Source organism: Rhinolophus ferrumequinum, chromosome 18 (genome assembly GCF_004115265.2).
Source record: "Rhinolophus ferrumequinum isolate MPI-CBG mRhiFer1 chromosome 18, mRhiFer1_v1.p, whole genome shotgun sequence".
NCBI lineage: Eukaryota > Metazoa > Chordata > Mammalia > Chiroptera > Rhinolophidae > Rhinolophus > Rhinolophus ferrumequinum.
In genome coordinates, this window is record NC_046301.1 from 37,353,531 (window position 1) to 37,376,209 (window position 22,679).

The following is a 22,679-nucleotide window of genomic DNA, read 5'->3' on the forward strand; positions in this document are numbered from 1 at the left end:
TTCCTTGACTTTTACTTGAATTAGTAACATGCCCAGAAGCTTAGCCTTGACAATGTCTAAGAGGCTTTGGAGAATGGCAGAGATTTAAGTGCGAGATGAGCTGCACCTTACCAGACCAGCACAAATACATTGGAGACAGACTCAGAGCAATTCAAACTTGCAATTTGTTGCTCTATTATCAGATGTGGAGTTTGATACCCTATTAGAGGCTTTTCTTCCAGACAAGTATAACTGTCATTGTGTGTTCTTCAACAAACTTTTACATCTTGCAGTAGTCCATGAAAAGCTGCATTTTGGGAACTTGCCAGTGAAAGCTAGATGTGAAGAGTTTGAAGAGTTTGATGAACATGTCAGGGTCATCAGTGATATACACATATATATATATATATACACATATGTACACACACACACACAGACACACACTTCAGAGTAAATGGATGTATAAAAATAAATATATATGCTTCTGTAAATCTAAAGGTGAACATGTTAGCCTTAGGTGGCAATTACAATGCTTAAATACATAATGGAGTATTAGTGCATCATACCTCATCACATATTTTGCGGTAAACAGCATACATCTTCTTTAAAGGTAGCTTACAAAGGTCAAAAAGTCATTTTTGAGTTACTGACTTCTGCTGTCGTCAGAGTTTCAACTAAGACACAATTTGCCCATGGGATTCAATTTGAAAAAAAAAATGAGTTTTTTAAACATGTTAACATATTCTTATTGAATTGAAAGGAAAGTATTTTTTCAAATTTTGAGGTAAAGAGGTGAGGACAGGATGTAGGGTGATTAAGGATCCGAGAGCGGGAAGAGGTGACAGTGGAGGATGGATCTCCTAGTGATTATCCAGTATATTCTAAACAAGAATTAGAATATGCTAAAATACATGGCAAGTCCAGTAGTGACTAGGCCAAATTAAATATCTATGGAGAATTAGCTAGCATACATCAGTCTTCTTAAAGTTAGCTGACATTTACATCAATCAGGGCTCCTATGAATTGTAACTGTAGATTCTGTTTTTTCACCTCATTACTTATTCACCAGAGTGGAAATAAGGGAAATTGAGGAAAATATCTTTTACTGAGGGAAAAAAAATGCATTTTTTTCTTTCATGTGTTCTACATATTACACATTCATTTTAAAATCCTGCATTTAAAAATTAGAACTCAATATTAATCATTCTGTTTGATTCCTATTTTAATATAGTTTGAAAAACATTACACAAGTGTTATATGGGATTGAAATGGAAAATACGACAAGGTACTGCTGCTGTTCAAACAGCTCCTGAAGTTTGGAAGCTACATGAAATTTTCAAAGGTCATAGAATTGAGAGACGTAGTTTGGGCTGAAATAATCTCTAATAATTTAAATAAATACATGCTGTTATTGCAGTCTTTTAGTTCCAATAGATCTTTTGATTTACATATAATAATCACCTAAATCCCCTAAGTCTGTGGGAGAGATTCTCTTCATCAGATTTTCTTTATAGGAGGCTGGTTACTGATTCCCTTCCTATTTATTTAAAATATTATGTGAAGTCATAGAGAGCCAAGTGTTTTTTCATAAATGGAGGTTTGGAGGGCAAAATTAGTGTTTGGCCTTCAAAACTCTCTTCCACTTTGCAGTAGGGAGACATAGGTTGGGTTTTTTTCTAGATTTTGATTCAGGTTCTAGAATGTAAAATCCAGTTGCTGAGTTTTTATTAAAGGAAAATATCTACCGTGTGTGGAAGATGTAGGTGTACCCAAATGCCCTACCTGGTAATGACTTTTTTTTTTTTTAAGAAAGCAATTCTACCCTTTAATATAATAGTTTGCACTCTGTAATAACTCAGAAGTTCACCGAAACACACTTTAACATTTCTGAATTTGAACACATCTCCCCAAGACCCTATAGATGGCTTTGCCTTAGGGCGGAGCTTAGTCCAAGAGGTTTACTGGAGAGAAAGTCCAGGGGATTCTTGACTTGGTGATGCATAAAGTTTTCCTCAGACAGATCTCACTTCCCAGGTCTGCCTGACCAGCTTCGTAAATGCAGAGCCGAGGCAGCTACGAGAGGTACCGTAGGCTTTGTGTTGAATAAAGCCGGGAGCAGAGAGAATGATCGAGTTGTCTCACGAATATGAGGACCTCTTCTCGAGAGAGGTTAGAAAGCTGATAAAGATTCCTAGGCGAGGACCAACCACATCCTCTGCCTCCAGCCGCGCGGCGCATCGGTAGTCAACTGCAGCTCGGATCCAGAGAAAGGAAGGTGGGATAGGAGGCGGTGGAAGGGAGGGAAAAAGGGGGCTGGGGGAGGGAAGGGGTGAACCAACCGGAGTAAGCGGGAGAGCAGCGCGCGGGGGGGAGGCGGAGATGCGGAGAGCGCGTCCGGCGCAGGGAGCTGACTGGACCGCTCGAGACGGCGGCGCGTGCGGCGGCTCCTGAAAGCAGCGAGTTGGCGGAGCCAGGCTGCATTTCTAGCAGGAGCTGCGAGCACGGTGCGGGCTCATAACAAGGTGATGTGCCAGGAAGCATTTTTGTTTCCCCCGCTGGGGCTGCTGTCGCTGGGGCTTCCTTCCTTATACCCACCTCTCCTCCCCCGGGTCTGCGGGTCTACGTGTGTGTGTGAGTGCCTGGGTTTAGGGGTAAAGCCTAAGGGGAGGGGGTGCACCCTGTCCCTGCTTGTCTCCTCCTCCCTCTACCTCCGTGGTCGCTGAAGCACGTTTTCCAGGGTCTCCCCGGTCACCGTACCCCTTGTTTGACACAGTCCTCCCTATCCCCCCGGTTGTGTCTCCTTTCCCAGATGCTCAAGGTGCCAGCCGTATTGTGTGTGTGTGCAGCCGCTTGGTGCAGTCAGGCTCTCGCCGCTGCCGCGGCGGTGGCTGCGGCCGGGGGGCGGTCGGACGGCGGTAATTTTCTGGATGATAAACAATGGCTCACCACAATCTCTCAGTATGACAAGGAAGTCGGACAGTGGAACAAATTCCGAGACGTAAGTGCTGCGCATCCCCATCCCCGGGCGCAGGAGCGCGCGGCTCCGGAGCTGGGGCCGCGGCGGCCGCTGGTGGGTGGGCAGTGGGCTCGGCGTTCCGAGCAGAGGGTCTGAGGAGTCGCGGGGCGCACGGCGGCTGAAGTTGGCTGTTCCGGTGTCCCCTCCCGGTTGGTGCAAGGGGAGTAAGGGCTTATTGGCTCGCAGCATAGGAGTTCAGGGCTCACCGGGTTCCCACTCTTCTTCCCACCATCCCACTGTCCCACTGTCCCCCGCCTCCCGGCCCCCAAAGATTTGCAAAGTGCTGGCTCTCCCCTCTTAACTTTTGAATGGTATTTCTGGCACTAGTAAACACAGCAGATATGCTTTCGCGATGTACCGCTACGAGAGTAACTAAGATCGATCCCGTTACTAATGGTCCATTAAGGAATTGGAGGGAGGAGGTAGGAAGATGTAAGATTTCTAAATGCCCGCTCTCCATGGGTGGGAGGTTGTTTGGCAGCACCAGTCGGCAGAAGTTGAACTGCTCCTGATTACATAAAATTGCTGGTCAGATTTGTGCTTCGGCATTGACTTTAGTACAGAACATATTTACAGGGCATTCGATTGCGTTTTATTCCAAAATGAATCCCTGCCGTAAAATTTGCGGAGTGTGGGGGGTGGGGGTGGGGTCGGGTGGAACGGACGTCCGCAGGTGGGAACTATGAAAGGGTTAAGCTGTAGACTCCCGTGGGGGACTTTCCTATAGGGTTATTTAGACCGAGCCAGGTTTTAAGAGTGGACGCTTTTTTGCCTTCGAGCCAGGTACCGTGATATGCAAGTCATTTTTCCCCCCACCTGATATGAATGAAGCAGCGTTAAGAGCTGCCCCGGCGTCAAGAGCGCGCGGTACACCTCAACGCATCCAACCTGGTTGTCCCGGGGAGGAGGTTGATTACCGCCCCCATCCCACCCTGTAGACCCAGAAGGCCTGAAAGGAAGCGAGAGTGATTCACAGCCACATTGCCAACCCTTACGGTGACATTTAAGAGAATATCTCGTGGGGTCCATCTGCAGTACTCTACGTGCAGACGAGATAACTTTCATCAGTTCACACTGTCACGATTTGGGAAAATGAATGGGAGTTTAGATTAATTTTCGTCCTGACCCCTCTAGCCCTTCTCCCAACACCCCTTACATGAAATTAGAGGCAAGCCAAATCTAACACGTAGCTCATGTGGCACAGGGATTCCTAAACGAACGCTAATTTTTACTTTAAAATTAGGTGAAGCTCATTGGCAGTAGGCATGGGCTCAAGGATGAAAAATGATGAGAATGATAACACTTAATGGAAGGCTTTGTTTACCTACATGCTTTATGAGCAAGTGTAAACATTTTATGGTTAAATGACTGCTCTTATATTTAAAAGCGAGCCCCTTAACGTTCTTTTTGTTGTTGTTTTCAGTTTTAGTTATTATTGAATACAATCAAAAAGGCAAGCAAGAGACTGAGATATTTCTGAACCTAGGGAAGAATTTCTGTGTATCATACCCTCATCGAGGAAAAAAGCTATTGAACATTTTGTCAGTATTTAAACAGTGCTTCTCATTAAGACATTCCATTTCTTAATGGCTGCTTTAAAATATTTTAAAAATGAATTTTAGGCTTCTCTAAATTATATTTTAAATCTTAAATATCTTAGTACTCTCTGACTTGATTCAAATGTCTTTTGAATTATGAAGAGAAACTAGTCTATGCTTGGAAAGTTTGTAAATGTGTTTGATTTAAACTAGTTGGGCAAGCTGAGTTGCCTGAAAGAATTAATATTCTAGGATCCTTTCAGCCAACTTCTATAATTACAGAGTATTTATTGTTATAGTATTTTCAGTTATTACATGATCTCTGGGGAACAATCCATCCAAATTATATGTTAAATGTAAGTAACGGGTTTACTGAAATATTTTTAGGAAATGTCTGTTTTCATGCTCATGCAATACATGAAAATATAATGATTTATTTGAAAACCTTATGTGAGGTTTTAGCATTACTATTTTAGTGAGGCAATTACATTTTTTATAAGAAGGACTTCTGGAGGGCATGGGGCAGGTAAGTGTTATCTTTTCCCCCCTTTAACTACCTGTTGCTTATTATTCACATGATAAAATGTATGCTGACAGTGTGACTGCTCAACTCAGGATAGTATGTCATCCTTACTTAGACCATCCACCCCACTGCTAATTTACATAGTTTTCATCCCCCTTTTTGAGAATCAGCTTAATAATATTTCTATGTATTTTTCAGAATGTTGTTGTTGTTGTTGTTTTTTAGTTCATTTTTAGCTGGAAACCCATGGTAATGAGGCATTGCGTGAAATAAATCTGTGCTGCATGAATTTACCTTGAAATGTTCTGCATGCATCATTGATATCTTAAGTAATGGATTTGTATACTCAGTTTATATAAAGTCAAAGAAACAAGGAAATCTGAACCTCTTCTTTTAGAAACAATTTAACAGACAAATTTCTATTTAGTGCTTTGTCCTATAAAAAATACACTTAATTTCATTTGGGAAAAAAAATAAACTTTGGGTGCTTCAGCATAATTAATACCAGAATCAATTCTTACCTTTCTTCATGTGACTTTCACACAATTAACATTATTTTACAACTAACTCTTTGATGATGAAAGTCTGAATGATATCTTCTTTTGAATTATATTTGAAAACTATTTTGATAATAGCTGATAATACAGTTCATAATCATATTTAATTGAATGATTTTAAAAATGTACTCTATATTATATGGAATATAAGCATATAAATATATCATATGTATATATAATATGATACATATATGTATATATAAATAAAACTTTATATATAAAACTTTAGCATGGATAGGAAGTGTTATACCAGAGTAGATGGACATAAGAAGCACTGTCCTGATGACTCATTTTCTCAATTTACTCAATATAAATAATAAACAGACAAATAATAAAACCAGAGGCCAGCTTATAATGAGTATCTATTAACATAGAAGAAACTTCCAAATAATTTCTAGTACTTTATACTAGCAATGCTCTTTGAATAAAGTTTCGTTACTCGTTAGAGTGTACAAAATATCATTATATAGACATAGAGAACTTTTATCCTTTAGAAAATCATCGGTATATTTGGTTATTAGTATAAAAATGCCTGTAGAGATTTCAATCCTTATGTTTTTGGAAAAATAAAAATTTAATGTAAAGATATAAACAGATCAATACTTTTACAAATAAGTATAGTAGCTAGAATCAGTATGCTGTATTTGGGGTATAAATATGTGTTTTTAAAATAAAGCAAAGGAACAAAAAATCCTGGGGCTCATTTTGAACATTGTTTTAAGAAATGGTCACCATTTGTATCGTAAAACCCACGATCAACTTCAGTTACATTTATCCCTTAAGTGATTTTTAATACCCTTTAGATATATTGCAAGCAATCGTAAAGCTTTGCAATTTAAATTTAAAAATTGAACCTTAATATAAGTTAAAGGACATGTAAAATGTGAAAGTGTAAAATATAGGTTGAAGTGCCTCAAAGGCATTCAAATTGTAAATTGACATTTTAAAAATGCCTGTTTGGATATATGAAATAGTAAGTAAACTTTTCTTAGTGTCTTTATTTCCCTTTTTCATCTGAGTTTCATCTGAGATTCTAGTGTGCACAGATTATTTAAAATATAACGGCTGATGGAAAGGGATATTTCCTGTCACTTAGTAGCTACAGAGGAATAAAACCGCTGAGAATCTATCAACTTTTACTGCTATTAGTAAGTAAATAAAACAATTGGTTTCTATGCCTACTCAAAGTAACGCTTTCAAAGGCATTAAAAGTCAAACAATGAGAATCATTCAAGAACGCTCTCTCAGTATTTTCCTTAGATTTATGATGCACCCTGGATATGTTTCCTGAATAGCAGGCATACTCTTAGTGTTGAAGGCTCCTCCTTTGTGGTACCTTTTTTTCTTAATTAAATTTTTTATTGAGATATAATTGACAAGTAAAATTGTGTATATTTAAGGTATACAATGTGATGATTTCATATATATGTTACATATACTAGGGGTGCCAAAACAATGTACACATTTTAAGAGATGTTATCTATGCACTACTTTTCAAAGTTGAATTACCGTAGCGGTGTGTAGTATGGTTTGCGCAAAAGATGGTGTTGATCAAATGAATGCTAGCATCATTCATTGCATTACAATTTTAATACAGTTTTTCCCTTTCTTAAAATGTGTACACATTTTTTTGGCACTCTTTTTATAAGTGATTCTTTGTGGTACATTAATAATAGGCAAGAAAGTTTTACTAGTTTACTTTTTAACAATATGTACTAAACATAAAATTAAATAATTATTAACACTTTAGAGACATTTGACAAATTAAACCACTATTCTGTGTGTTCAGGAATACTTTCTCAATAATAGATAACCAATTCTGATGAAAAACATGTTTTTAGTGTTTCTCATTATGAAACAGTCTTTTTTCACTGTGGTCATTACCTACATTTTATAGTAGTTGAGAACACAGACTCTCCATGGGTATTCTTCACAGTTAATTTCTTCATTCTCATAGGGTTTATTTCTCTGAATGTTGATCTTTTGATAACTGTGGGCTACACTGTGTTTAAAAATTCCTAAAAACCTTTGTTTACTGGTCTTTTGGCTGCCTACTAAGTAACAAATATGTATACATATTTGCAAATCAGAGCTTGTAGAGACTATAGCATGCAATGTTTTTGATATTAAACTATTCATATTTTTTTTAACTTTTTTTTTTTTTTTTAAAGATTTTATTGGAGAAGGGAAACAGGACTTTATTGAGGAACAGTGTGTACTTCCAGGCCTGTTTTCCAAGTCAAGTTGTTGTCCTTTCAATCTTAGTTGTGGAGGGTGCCGTTCAGCTTCAAGTTGTTGTCCTTTCAGTCTTAGTTGTGTCGGGCGCAGCTCAGCTCCAGGTCCAGTTGCTGTTGCTAGTTGCAGGGGGCACAGCCCACCATCCCTTGCGGGAGTTGAACCGGCAACCTTGTGGTTGAGAGGATGCACTCCAACCAACTGAGCCATCCGGGAGCTCAGCAGCAGGTCAGCTCAAGGTGCCGTGTTCAATCTTAGTTGCAGGGGACGGAGCCCACCATCCCTTGCGGGACTCGAGGAGTTGAACTGGCAACCTTGTGGTTGAGAGCCCACTGGCCCACATGGGAATCGAACCGGCAGCCTTCGGAGTTAGGAGCATGGAGCTCTAACCGCCTGAGCCACCGGGCCGGCCCTAACTTTTATTTTTTTAATTTATTTTTTAAGTGTGTTTTTCTAGGACCCATCCGCTCCAAGTCAAGTAGTTGTTTCAATCTAGTTGTGGAGGGCGCAGCTCACAGTGGCCCATGCGGGGATCAAACTGGCAATGTTGTTGTTAAGAGCACCGCGCACTAACCAACTGAGCTAGCCGGCCGCCTGTATTCATATTTTTTTAATCGTTCAGGGATGTCATCAAGAAAGAGGCAGTGGACTACCTGAGAGAAGCAGTAGTCCGTCTTTGAAGGTTCTGGGGCCAGTGAGTTAGTTTAACAGCAAAGACCTAGCCCCATGCAGCATCCTAAGCCCTGTCTTTGTCTCGGGATCCTAGTTCAGCAATGGTTGTGGTACAACCTCCACATCCCTATTTCTTAACCCCAGCCACCTACCGCCATCACCACTACCATACTCACCAGTCAGGTTTTAAGATTGGTTTTGTCAAGTCAGATGTCACATGAAGAAGGCAAGTCAGAGAATACCCACTGCTCTTCTAGTTTCTAGAAAGAGAATTCTAAGGTAGAGCTGGTATCATCTCATCAGACCCCAATAAGAAGTGTGAATTGAGAACAAAATTTAGTCACTTTGCCGTAGGTTCATTCTAACAAAAATTAAAGAGAAGTACGTGACACATTGAAGTCACCAGCTCTCCTACCTTTTAGTGAATTATTAGAAAGTGTAATTGAGTGGATAGAGAAATAAATTTTTGCGTGTGTGTATGCTATATATGTTTATAAGATGTGTTGGTAGCTCTTTGCATAAATGTACATGTATTGTATATATACTTTATGTGTGTATATGTGGGTCTTCAAATAGGGAACAGATGAAATAATTAGAAAACCAAGGTGATTATGTTATTGTGTTAATGATTTTTTATACGCTAATTAGAAAGCAGGCACTCCTACTTACATGTTGTTATGACATGTGTTAGCTTTTTTTTTCCTGGGGAAGTTTTTGCATCTCAAAAATTCAGAACAAACACACACACACACACACACACACACACGCAGAAAAATGATGAAGTACAAAAAAAAATTCAGAACACAATTTCATTTGCTGTTGTATGTGGTCACTGTGTGCCTTCCTAGTTCTTATGGGAAGTCAACTTGTTTGAGATTATACGAGTATGCCTAAACTTTTTAGCTAGATATACAAAAGGAACATCAGATACTGCTATAAATGCATTTATTTTCCTACTCTTACAATAAGACTGTTTTTAGATCTCATGATTCTGACTTTGAGTAACATTTTAGGTTCCTATACAACTTTAATTTTCATGATCTGGGCCAGAATTATTTTATGTGTGTATTTTTAAAGGCTGATCTGTGAATCGTCTACACATACCATCCGACTCCTATAATAAGCTGCTGGAGTAGTCACATGCATTTTTCCCATTTATGAAATTTCTTTCATCTTTTCTACTTTTCTATCTCTCCTAGTTTACAGATTTGGTTACCCTATTAGACTTGGAACTCTCTACAGCTGTAGATTGTAGTCGTCTGCCATCAAAATCCAACTGTTCACAGAGCATGACCACAAAGATGGGGTCAGTGTTAGCCTTAGAAAAATATTTAATAAATGAAGGAATATTGTATTAAATGTACATTGCCAATTGAACAGTCTTTAAGGAAAGGCTTTTAGAACACTTTTGCGTTTCATTAACCATTTCTATTTCTGACCACCTTCAGTGCAGTTTTGTAATTTGAATGAAATTTTAATTTTCATAAAATACGAGGTTTCAAGTACGAAACTGACTTAGTCTGTAAGTTCCAAAATGCACCAAAATGGATATGCTATGCCAAAACTGTCATGTTCAATTTTAGAGTGGTAATTGTAGATGATTATTTTATTCATTGTTCTCTGCCTGTACATCCAATTCTTTTCCTATAGTTTCTCTTTGGCCACTTAATTTTGTTGCTCTAAACTTTGATTTTTTTTTTTCCTGCTTACTAAGTAATATCAAAGACCCATAACTTCCCCATCTTCTTCAACTACTGGACTGCAATGAAAGTTTATATGGCTAAATCCAGAGGTCATAGGCAGTCCAGATTTCTTTCTTTTGCGTCTGTCTGCCTCACTTACAATTGCCAATGTATTATTTAGGAATAGGTTAAGTTCCTACAATTAGGAGCCCCTGAATCTGAGTACCTGAATTAAGAGATAATTTTATTTCCCAACCAGGTAATCATCAGGAAGCGGGCTGTCCAGGCCTAGACTTTCAGAGTTTTTCTCTCAGGGTTCTCTATAAATTGCCATTTCCTAGCCGGCAGGAAGTATTTAAGAGAAAGTCTGGGAGACGCAACTTATCCTACCAGTGACGGGAAAGTTGTCACACATGACTTCTATGTGTATGTATCCCTAAGGCCTGAACCTAGTCACGTGGCTATAGCTAGCTACAAGTGAGGCTGGAAAATGTCATCTCTAATAGGAAAGGATTAACACTAAAAGAAACAAGGCGAATCTGGTAATCTAGGAGGGAAATATTAGTAACTGCTGTGTCTGTTTCAATATCTAAATAGCTCTTGAAAATATTCTCAGTGCCCACTAATAGGAATTTTTATCATTTCCTGTTAATTGTTTGCCTTGCATTCAGTCTCTTCTCCCTGATTTCCTGTCGTTCCTGTATCCTCTATTCAGTAGAACTGGTATCCAAGGTTGTGGGTGTAGGAGCTGGAGGGCAAGAAGTAGGGTGCTCCTGTCTGAGAGGAAACATTGCAGGTCAGAACCAAAGAAACGCATCCACATAGGGTATTAAGGAGAGCCTGCGTCTGATGATAATGAGTCCTATTTTCTAGTGAAATTGTTTAGCATTACCTTTTGTAGCTATCTTTGGTCATAGGTCTAGAATGCTCTGTGTGAGGTAGATAATGGTGAGCAGTGGGAAGGAATTAGAATTTACTTGTCATTCCCCATCGTTGAAGGACAAAATACTCTGTATTGCCAAGGTTGTGTTTCCTCTGATACAGGAAAAAGAGAAGTATCGTTAATGTAAGGTAGCTTTCCCTTGAATAATTCTAGAAACGATGCCATGGCTGGATTCATGCTGCTCTTAATCCTGGAAGCAAAGAAAACAATATTTTCACCATTAGTAGAGCAGATCCTCAAATAATGTCATTTCATTCAACATTATTTTTGTTATAACATTGATGAGGGAAAAAAAAAATCAATTCTCGGCCGGGAGCTGCATTTTGTGTGGAGTTTACACGTTCTCTCATGTCTGCCTGGGTTTTCTTGGGGGACTCTGGTTTCCTCCCACATCCTAAAGGTGTGCACATTAGGTGATTGACTTGTCTGAATCATCCCTGTCTGAGTGAGTGTGGGTGTGTGTGAGTGTACCCTGTGATGGAAGGGCATCTGTCCAGAGTGGGGTCCTGCCTTGTGTCCTAAGCTACAAGGAGAGGCTCTGGCCACCTACAACCCTGAATTGGAATTAGTGGGTTGAAAAATAATGATCTTACTTGTTTTTATTCATCTTTCTTAAATGTATGCATAGCTAACTTTTATTTCAGTGTTTAATACTGTGTTTCCCCAAAAAGAAGACTGGGTCTTCTATGAATTTTTGCTCCAAAAGACGCATTAGGGCTTATGTTTAGGGGATGTCATCCTGAAAAATCATGCCAGAGCTTATTTTCTGGTTAGGTCTTATTTTCGGGGAAACATAGTATTAAAAGTGTTTGGGTCTTTATTTAGAAGTTTGGTGATGTTTTTGTGACCAGAAATATGTTGTAGGAACTTATCTCTTGTTTATATCCATTAGTCTATGGTAAAATTGGTTTATATGTTCATATATCATTTTGCTTAAAGTCACAGTTTCTAAGAACCTATGGCTGGGATTCAGTGAGGACTTACTATATATCTGGGATAGTTGACTAGATTGAAACTGTACCAGGTCAGATGTGCCATAGAGGCTTTATGCTTTCAGTTTTCTTTCTTGACATCAGAGATGGCTGACAGCTAGGATGGCTGAGCTCTTTGCCTGGATCATAAGCATAGATGGTGAAGTGCTTTATTTGACCATCAGTTTCTTTGTTTTTCGCTTTTTTTTTTAATCCTTTACTCCTACCTTCTTCATACCTGCAAAATGAAAACTTTGGTATTATTTATCCTTTTTCATGTATCTATATTCACAGCACGATTATTTTACAAGTGATGATTATGTACTTTTTGCTTAATATTTTATTCACACTTAGAATATCTTATAATTAAATTTATAATAGCAATACTATGGTATATATACATATACATATATATGTATATATATGTATATATACATATATATGTATATATACAAGGTAGAAAGGTAGGTAAAAAAGTCTCTATAAAACCATGTCATTGCAAGCATGTATTTCTCCCAAAGGATTGATGCTTTCCCCAATATCCTTCCACAGGAAGTCATCTGGCTTTCCATATTCTACTCAGAAGCGCCTCCTTTAACAAAGAAATAATGGCCTCAGCCAGAAATGTCTCCCACTCCTGAACATGGATAGCAGATTTTTCTATTCAGAATCTAGGGATAATGGCCTAATATAAATTTTTAGTTCTTCCTTCACAAATAGCACCATGATATTTTATTATGTCATTTAATGATTTCAAAAGTATCACATTTAATTAAAAAAATAATCTTTAGAATTTTAGTGAGATAGACTCCTTTTTTATATGTAGTTCGTGTGCTTTGGATATTTTTAAATCAGTATTATCCCTCTTTTAAAATAGGGATAATTAAAGGAAATTCAGTATTCTGTTTTCATGACTGTTTCATTAGAAATGATGTTATTGATTTTTTAAAATTATTTAACTATGGAAAAGAAAGGTTTAACTACTTTTCTCTGACAGCAATCTATAATTTTATTATTTTGTTATGTTTTATAGTTTGATAGTTTGGTTTAGTAATGATATAAATTAGAAAAGGAACTTAAACTTAGTATATATTTTTATTCTTTCTACACAGAAATGCAAATATGCAATTTTTTTCGCTCTTAGCCTTCTTTTATGCTCTTCATATTAATTTAGGAATTAACTATATGCTGATGTGCCTATTTTCAGATGACTCTTTTAGTATTTTGTCAATAAAATCGTTTATGTTTTTTCACACACAAGGTAAAATAAACTTTTTAAACTTTGCTAGATTATTTTTTATAATGGAGATCATCCATTTCATTCTCTGAAAACTCTAACCTTTTGTGCTAATTACATTGAAATTAAAAAAAAAACACTCTACTTATATAATATATACATATATAACATATATATATCTATGTATGTATATATATATCAATCAAAATATGGAATATAATATAAATCGGAAAAATAGTGGTAGCGATATTATAGGCTCAAATTTATAAAAGTAAATACAACTTTATTAGGCACTTTATTGGAAATAACTTGATTAATTAAGTTAATAGTTGTTACTCTAATCAAATGACTTTTAAAATAAGTAAAATGGATAAATTTTATATTTCATATGCATAGGATACTCTTAAAGTTGGACTCATTATAGCTAGATTGGGTGATAATGGAAAAAAAATTCTCTTCAGACTATCATATGAGTCAAATATTAAATATAAAATAAAATATAAAATGTATAATATTAAGTAATGATAGTTTTTCTTTGTCTAGATATTAATAATAATATAAGCACTTTTATAGAGCTTATTACATACCAGTTGTAGTATAAGTTGTATGCGTAAGTTATGTATTAATTAGTAACATCCCTGCAAGGAAGGTACAATTGTTATCCCATTATGTAGGTGAGGAAACTGAGGTCCAAGGTCACACAGCCAGTAAGTACTGGCATTTTGATCCATAGTCTTGTCTGTACATTGCTGTATAATGCTTCTTGGTCTATAAACACGGTTTTGGAGTGTTGATTGTATGTCAGGCACTTTTGCTATATTATCCCACTTAGTATAATCTTTTACAAATATTTTTAATTGTAGTAAAAACAACATAACATTTATATCATATTATCCATTTTTAAGTGTATAGTTCAGTTGTGTTACAAATGACCATGTTGTGTAATCACTCTCCAGAACTTTTTCATCTTGCAACTGAAACTCTGTACTCATTAAACAACTCCCTCCCCCTCCGTGCCCCTGGCAACCACCATTTTACTTTCAGTTTCTATTAATTTGACTACTTTAACTAGCTCATATAAGACAGTATTTGACTTTTTGTGACTGGCTTGTTTTCACTTAGCATACTGCCCTCCAGGTTCATCCCTGTTGTTGCAAAAGACAGGATGTCCTTTCTTTTAAAGGCTGAATAATATTCCATTGTGTGTATATACCATATTTATTTATCCATTCATCCATTGATGAGTTGTTGGATTGCTTCCACGTCTTGGTTATTATAAAAGAGGCTGCTGTGAACATAGGTGTGCAAATATCTCTTCAAGATCTGCTTTCGATTATTTAGATTTTCAATTTACTCTGAATTGGTAATGCTGAATTCATATGATAATTCTATTTTACATTTTTTAAGGAACCTCCACACTGTTTATCAAGTGGCTGCGCCATTTCACATTCCCACCGGTAGTGCACAAGGGTTCCAATTTCTTCACATCCTTGCCAACTCTTGTTATTTTCCATTTTTTATACAGTAGCCATTCTAATAGGCTTGAGGTAATATCTCTGTTTTTGGTTTGTATTTCCCTAATGACTAGTGATGTTGAGCATCTTTTCATAAGCTTGTTGGCCATTTGTTTATCATCTCTGGAGAAATGTCTGTTCATGTCTTTGCCCCTTTTTTAATGGAGGTGGTTTTCTTTTTTAAGTATAATCCTTTAGCAACCTAAAAGGTATACATTATTAATCTGCTTTTACTAATGGGGAAACTTCAATGAGCTTACTTAACCTGCTCAAAATTAGTAAGATTTGAATCTATTCTCCTAGCTCTAAAGCTCATGTTTATTTATTTATTTCCTTATTAACAGTTGGCCACTTTTTAAATGACTCATTATAAGCAACTTACTGGTTTTCTGTCTTTTGAAATGTTATGTTTGGTCCTTTTAAGTGATCATAATAACTGTATTTTCTTTTCTGCGATACCAATCAACTGATAAAGACTTTGAATTTTTATGACAATTAATTGAAGGAATGTCTCATACAAAGTTAAAATGATCTTACCGTAATTAGATCATTTCATCTTGAAGCTGCAATAGAAGACTTTTTAACCTGCCCTTTATTAATCTTAAAGTAACATTAGTGAATCAAAAGCCAGTAGTTGCATAGCATATTATTGTTCAAAGAATGATTATCCCTATCGGTGTACTACATATGACAATTGCATATTGCTGACCTTTTTATTATTGAATTTTTTTTGATGTCACATTGCAATTTTCAATATCTTAGGTGGGCAGGAGTGGCTGTTAAAATGAATACTAATATTTTCTAACAATAGCTGTTGTTCATCTTATAAGTAAAACTACAAGATCTTTGGAGACTGCTAGGCATCATTGTGCTTAACTTTTACCCACTACAGTTGTGAATTTATCATCAAAGTAGATCAAAGTGCAAAATAAAAAAGAAATCTTTCTTATAATTTAAGATTTCACAAATTATTAGCGTATATAATTAACACCTATAAATGTAATACAAGTGTAATCAGTGTTCAATGGGTTCTGAAACAGCCTACCAATTTCTATCCATAGTAAATCACTTGTTTTCCTGTTTTCTTTGTTGACTATCAAAGATCGATGAAATGCATTTGACTTTTTAAAAATAAATCTCATATATAAGATAGGTTAGAATATACCTAGCTTTTAAAATAATTTTGTTATCTACTTATATTTTGGAGAATTCTCCATGTAGAATCTCATTGGAGTTATTAAATATGAGCTATTTCATTGAACATGGATTCTGTTTTTAGAGTTTTGTAGCAAAAGAGCAAAATTCATTAGCTGCCACATTGAAGAAAGTATGAATTAAAATTCAATGATTTCTATATTTTGTACTTCGGAAGTTAAGTAATAATGAATTTATTTGATGCTAAATTTTGTATAAGTATTTATATGAAATAAGTGGTCATATGAAACATTCTCTGATAAAAATTTAAAGTAAATTTATATGGTCAATTTTGGAATATGTCACGTATTCCAGATAATTCTGTGGGTTTTTTATTCTTAGCATAAGGAAAAGCCCATTATTTAATAGGAATGAAAGAAGGAGAGGGATCAAAACTGCAACAACTTAATCGAGTTGTGTCTCCAAATATATAAACCATTACAGGGCATTAGCTTCCTCAATATGGTAAAATGCTTACTAGGTATAGCTCCTAAATATAGAATTTGGTATTTCCTTAATCACAGCTTACTTTTTTCTATCACCAGCCTACTTGTGACTTTCAAAATATTTACATAGGGTACTTTAGGCAGGATACTCTGAAATATGAGCTTGCTAATTGCCTTGGCACAAGCTATTAGCATCTGCTGAAGAATCAGTTTTAGAATATCAGGAGAATATTTATAGGCCTTTCACGGCATACAGTGTAGTATGAAAGCATAGGCAAGCTCCTAGTCTTTCAGTAAGACTGTCTAACGTGCCCTTGGCAACAGCTGATATTCTCCCCAAATGTCCCTGAGGCAGTTGGATTCATCTCAAATGAACATTCCCTGAGGCAAAACTTTTCTAGAACATTGTATCAATAAGCATTAGCCTAGAATTACCTGAGACATTTTTCTGTGACATGGAATATAATTTTTTGGAGTTGAGATGTTATACACTTTATAGTTTTACAGAACTATTATACTACTGAAACTAAACTTTGTGAATTAATGGCATACTCCACGCTGGTAACTGAAGAAGTCTCTTTAATAGGCTGGGAAATTTGAAAGTAATCCTAGGCAAAGTGATATTTTTATGTAGATCAACACATTTAGCATGGTATTCCCAGAATTTCTTGTTGATTAAATATGCTAACTTTGCAGGCTGATGTATTGTCATTTAACATCAGTTAGAATAGAAAGTTTTCTGTTAGTTTTTACTTTTCCACATGTTTTCCTAAATAGATTTTCAAAAACATGGTAAAATTGCCAGTGGGGAATGACATGTTTAATTCAGATGGTAAATTCATAGTAGAGATAGGACTTCTCCTTCATCCCACATCATTTCTGAAGAATAGATGTCTTTGAAAGAAATTTTAGTTTGAATGTATGCCATGCTGAATCTCACTGAGAACCACAGCAGTTTATAGGTCAGTAAATGAGATCTGGAAATCTAATTTCAGAATGGCTTTGTTTGCTCTGAGTGGCTGAAAACCACCTGGCCTTTGCGGCCAAAAGTCTTCTGTTTATTTTCAGAATGAGTGCCTCCTGTGTACATGTGCTGTTTGCTCAGTGGTGGGGATTTGGGAGAGGAGCAGAGGAAGCTTGCCATCAGTCTCAAAGGTCTCAAAGGTGACAAATGTTATCTCTGGTGTTAGCCTAACGCGTGGTTGCTACCACTGGTACTGTGATCAGAAGTGAAACATCAAACATCGGCTAAGGCCGAGATGAGGTCTATAGGGACCAGGGACAGTTATCTTGCTGTTCACACACAATCGTTTTTAGTTAAAAGCAATTCACTGACTTCTGATTAGTCTGTGTCCATGTTCCTGAATAGCTTTCAAGTTTTCTTATTTCATAGCCTGACATCTTGGACTCCAAAAGAAGTTCCTTGTAAACAGTTACCCTTGTAAGTAGTAGGCAGTTTTAGGTGTAGGTAGTCTTAGGTGTAATTACAGCCCGTTTATACTTAATTCTCCTTGAATGAGTAGTTTAATTTTCACTTTTCATTGCTGGACTAGACTGAGATGTTTCTGGTTTGTTTTCATAGTGGAACAAACCCATCTTTATCGTGGTTGGTGGGTTTAACTTTTAATTTTACTTGAATGAGCCTATACGTTTAAATAACTTTCCCCTGGATGGAATGATAAAAATTCCACGATTTAAATTTTATGGAGATATAGCAATATTGATATCACGTATAACTATTTGATTGTGAAAACATTTGAGATTGATTTTTGAAATGGACATAAATTATATATTCATCACTAAGTTTCTTAAGTAAATATTGGATAAATCACATAGAAAGCAAATTAAGCTGTGTAAAGAACATATGATGATAGAAATATGTGTTATACGAATTTGAATTAGCATATTTTTTTAACTTTTTGTAATATTTTAAACCGAAATAACTTTGTAAATACAATTGACCAGTTAATTAAGGAGACTCAATTTATTTTTAACAAGCTTTTTTTTTCAAATACAAATTTATTAATAAAAGGCAAATACAATAGCACCGTAAATCTCATGTCTGTTTAACAACTAGAATGTTGTGTTTTTATTGTTGTTAACAAAACCATTGGAATAGGTGGCGATTTCTGTGTGTGTATTTAGTTTGGCATAAAAGTTTGTTTTTATGCTCATCTTTTTTTGTATTTATTTTACGAGTTCCCTGTAATGCCCAATTATGAGTGTTTATTTCTGCAGCATAATTAATCAAATGTTTGTACATTTATTAAACTGATGTTTTTCCAAAGCTAATCCTCTGTGCCCAAAATCCTTAAAAAGTAACTCAGAATTTGTGGACAGCTATAGCCAGTTCTCCCAGAGCATGTTCAGATAGACAGATGCATATCTGCATACAATATTCAAGGAACTCGTAATTCTCTGATTATTTACAACATGAGTGTAGATGAGTTGTGCAACAGAGTCATTTCTAGAAAGCTTATGACAATCTTTAAGTTAAAGCTGTACAAATATTTTTTGAATGCCCCGGTGATTACAGGAAATGTCTTATTGAAGTTGTCTTGAACTTCTGTGTTGCTCCCAACTGTTTCCAATCAAATCACTTGCAAGTCCTGTCCAAGTCTTCTCTGCAGTACTTCTCAGATGCACAACTATTCCCTCTTCCTTGGCTCAAATCCTCATTATCTTGCCCTTAGACTAGTCTTGTAGGTGGCCTTCACGTTTTTAGGCTTTTCCTTGCCTACAGTTTCTAATGCTTTATTGATAAATGAATTTCCCCCAAGTTATAGTTGTAGTCTTTTTGCTCCTCTGTTCAAAAACTTCCATTCCTCCTTTCATTTACTACCGAGTAGAACTGCATATAGCTGCAACTGTAAATTAAAACTTTGTGAATAAGATTCTCCTCCGTGAGATAAACTGATATCTCCACAAAATGGATCAGTTTATGTATATTTATAGCCATTTTAGAGGGAGATTATGTGATTCTGAAGTCTGTGAGAGTCAGTGTAAGCTGTTTGAATAGCATAAAATATACTTGGAGCAACATTGTTCCTCAGAAGGAGTCTGAAATGAGAGAGAGAAAAATAATTCACCCAGGCAAACTTTGGTGCAGTGCTCAGGACAGAGAGACAGCAGCCACTTCAAAGGTGGGTCTAATGTTCTATAGCATGTGGATGACAAAAAAAAAATTCCTTCTCCGATTTCATGCTCACCCAGAAAACTTCTGATTTTAATGTAGCTCAGCCTCAGGGGAAGAATGTATTAGTCATGCTGATGTGTGTTTTCTTCTGACAGAACCAGGTTTCTGAGTCTTCGGGCCCAAATGGATGGATGGTAGTAAATTAATCAAGGTAATATCACAGCGTGAGGTCTTTAGTAGGTAGCCAGGATTTTCCTGGTGACACACAGGTCTCACCAGGAGCTTTGTACTTAAATGTCAGCACCAAATAAAAGTTTCCTACTCTCAAATCCAAAAACCCTTTACTACCTACCTCTAAACCATATTTACTTTCTTATCCTGATTTTCTCTTTCATGCAATCTTCACACCAATCAACTTATCATCTATCTTCCTGCTATACTTCGTCTTTCTTGTTTTGTGTGGCTTTCTCGCAAAGATTTGTTCATCTGGAATGGAAGTCCTTTGCCCGATTGTTTATGTCTTTTCTAATTCTCATTGTTCATGGTCTAGTCTATATACTTTTCCCTAATCCCTTTCATACTTTTCACAGTCAAATGCAATCTTACCCTTTCCTGAACTCCCAAAGCCCTTTCTGTGAGGCAGTGTTAGTAGTGGAAAGAGCCATGCTTCCTAAGATGTCAGTGCCTTGCATTCAGGAATACAGATGGGATACTCACAGTAATACAAATTAGTAAAGGGATGAGTGAATGAGGATGTAACTGGTCTCTTCAGATCAAGCATAGGAGTTAATAGTTAATATAAGTGTCAAAACGCAAGTTAATACTAGTAGTTGATAACACATATTATCTTTTATTTCCTAGAGGTTTTATTGATCTGTCGTTTATGGAACCAGTGTTCATTCCCAATTTTTAGAAAGTCTTTCTTAAATACCTGATTTCTGCATTTAAGCTCTCATTTATTTTACAAGAACATCATTGCCTTTTTACCACCAATGTTGAACTATAGTAGAAAAAAAAAAAGATTATTAAGGGTTGGCTCTTTCATATGCTACACATTTCTGTTCTTCCAATCAGCCAACAGCTCTTGATCTATAATTACTATGAAAATGTCAACAGTAGGCTGCTGGATTTTTGCCATAATTCATCACAGAAATTAGCCACCCTAAGACAGGCTTCCAAAGCTAGGAAAAAGTTTTTCCTTGCCTCTTTTTGTCTAAACCCAAATTTTCTAAAAATAAGAGTCCTAAGGAAGATCAGTAGTAAACTACCAATAAGACTCAAATGATTAATTTATTCACTATAAGTAACATTAAAAGGGGAAACTTACAGAGATTTCTTTTTATTTTCTGGAAGAACATCTGTTGAAAAGGAACTTCTTAACCTGATTTTATAATAAAAATAGAATGTTAAGAACAATCTTCTGGAAAATACCTATTGAAAAGACACATGCTTTAAGATATATTATGTAGCCTGAGTTTTTATTTTGTGAATTAAAAAATAATAATTTTTTTTTACTATCCCAAATGAAATTGAAATTACAATTTCTAACAAACTTGTTTTCTTTTTTATTTATAATCCTATAGTGTTATGCATTTAATTTGAGAGAATCTAAAATACCAATGAAAGAGCAGATTTATAATCTATAATAGATAAAAGTTACGTAAGAAAGATAAAGACAACTACTGTTTGTGGCTATTTTCTTCTTTAAACTATATAAAAACAGTAATAACAACAAAAAGAAGACCAAAACCAAGAATTATAACCATTGTCTGTTGAGTGGTTTCACTCTGTTATTTGCTATTTTCTTAAAATAACATCTAAACTTACATCTTGAAAGACATGCCCAACCGTCTGTCGTGGAAGCAGTATCTACACCCATAAAATCAAAAGCAGAAATGAGGTTTTTGAGAAACTAGTTTGAAATCAAATCATGTGCTCCAATTGCTGGGATATTACCATAGCATTTTATAGTATAGCAGTATAGGATTAAAGTATTTTGATTGTCATTATAATAAAAATTGAATGTATTTGAATCGTGCAATCTGGTAATGGAATAGATGAGTGAATTTGTGGTGAAATGTCATCTTAAAGTTGACAATTTTTTATGATGACTGCTTATTAACATTATAGTATGATATTTTGTCTTTAGTATTCTTTTGTAAAATTTTTAACGATCCAAGAATTAAATGCTTGATTTCTTATGATTTCAGGATCTGAGGTTTATAATACAAGGTAGTTGACTTTAGCTATATTAGAACTATGATGTTTTGGTTTATAATTGTATTAGTTCACAACCATACGAGTTCCCCCTGGTGAAATTGAAAACTGGCTCCCATACACGGAGAGCAAGTAGGCACTAAAGAAAGATGCAGACCACTCCAGATTGGTAGGTAGCAGGTTTAACAAGGAAGAGGGAACTCACATACCTATGAAGCTTGTCTTGTGCATCAGGAAGATGAATAGATCTCTATACTTACCCAACTAGAATCTTAAAGTTATGTAGAGGCCCTAATAGGGTTCAGTGATGTACACAGTCTAGGTGGTCTCAACAATACATTACTTAAAAGACCTTGAAACTGCTCCTAGTGGGGGAACATGGATGAGCAGAAGGGAGGTCCATTCCAAGGAATGGGGGAAGGGATGAGAAACCTCAGATTGCCATGGTCTAGCACCCAGGTCAACTGGCTGTTACCTCCGACACTACAATGATCATGAGGGAAAGGAGATTTCTATTGTATTCATTATATTTAAATGAATAGCTCTGGCTATAGTGTCTGTGTTTCTAACTAGAGCTCCAGTTTCTTGTTTGACATTAAACAGCAGATGACACTAGTGAAAAACAAAACAAAACAAAACAAAGATGGCAATAAAATAAAAATGTTTTTGCTAAATATTTAAGTTTTCTAAAATTTTTGGAAAGTTACTTTTACAATATCACTCAGAACATGACTTTTTTTAAAGGTTATCATCAATGCAGTTAAATGACATGCAGAAAATAGAATTAATACTTAAAGAATATCTTCATGAAAACAGCAG

The 22,679-nt window shown here is 36.0% G+C and overlaps 1 protein-coding gene across 3 annotated transcripts in view; it reads left to right on the forward strand.

Annotated features, from left to right (window-relative positions):
• Nucleotides 1-2,000: 2,000 nt before the first annotated feature.
• Nucleotides 2,001-22,679, forward strand: part of SPOCK3 (SPARC (osteonectin), cwcv and kazal like domains proteoglycan 3) — a 335,252-nt gene continuing 314,573 nt past the window's right edge. For 2 of the 3 annotated variants that reach the window (XM_033135311.1, XM_033135314.1), the window contains exons 1-2: nucleotides 2,342-2,501; nucleotides 2,789-2,977. In XM_033135311.1, the coding sequence (XP_032991202.1) occupies nucleotides 2,789-2,977 (189 nt within the window). In that variant the 5' untranslated portion in view covers nucleotides 2,342-2,501. Of the gene's footprint in view, nucleotides 2,255-2,341; nucleotides 2,502-2,788; nucleotides 2,978-22,679 lie in introns of those variants that run through there. The other variant, XM_033135313.1, reaches the window with a different exon arrangement.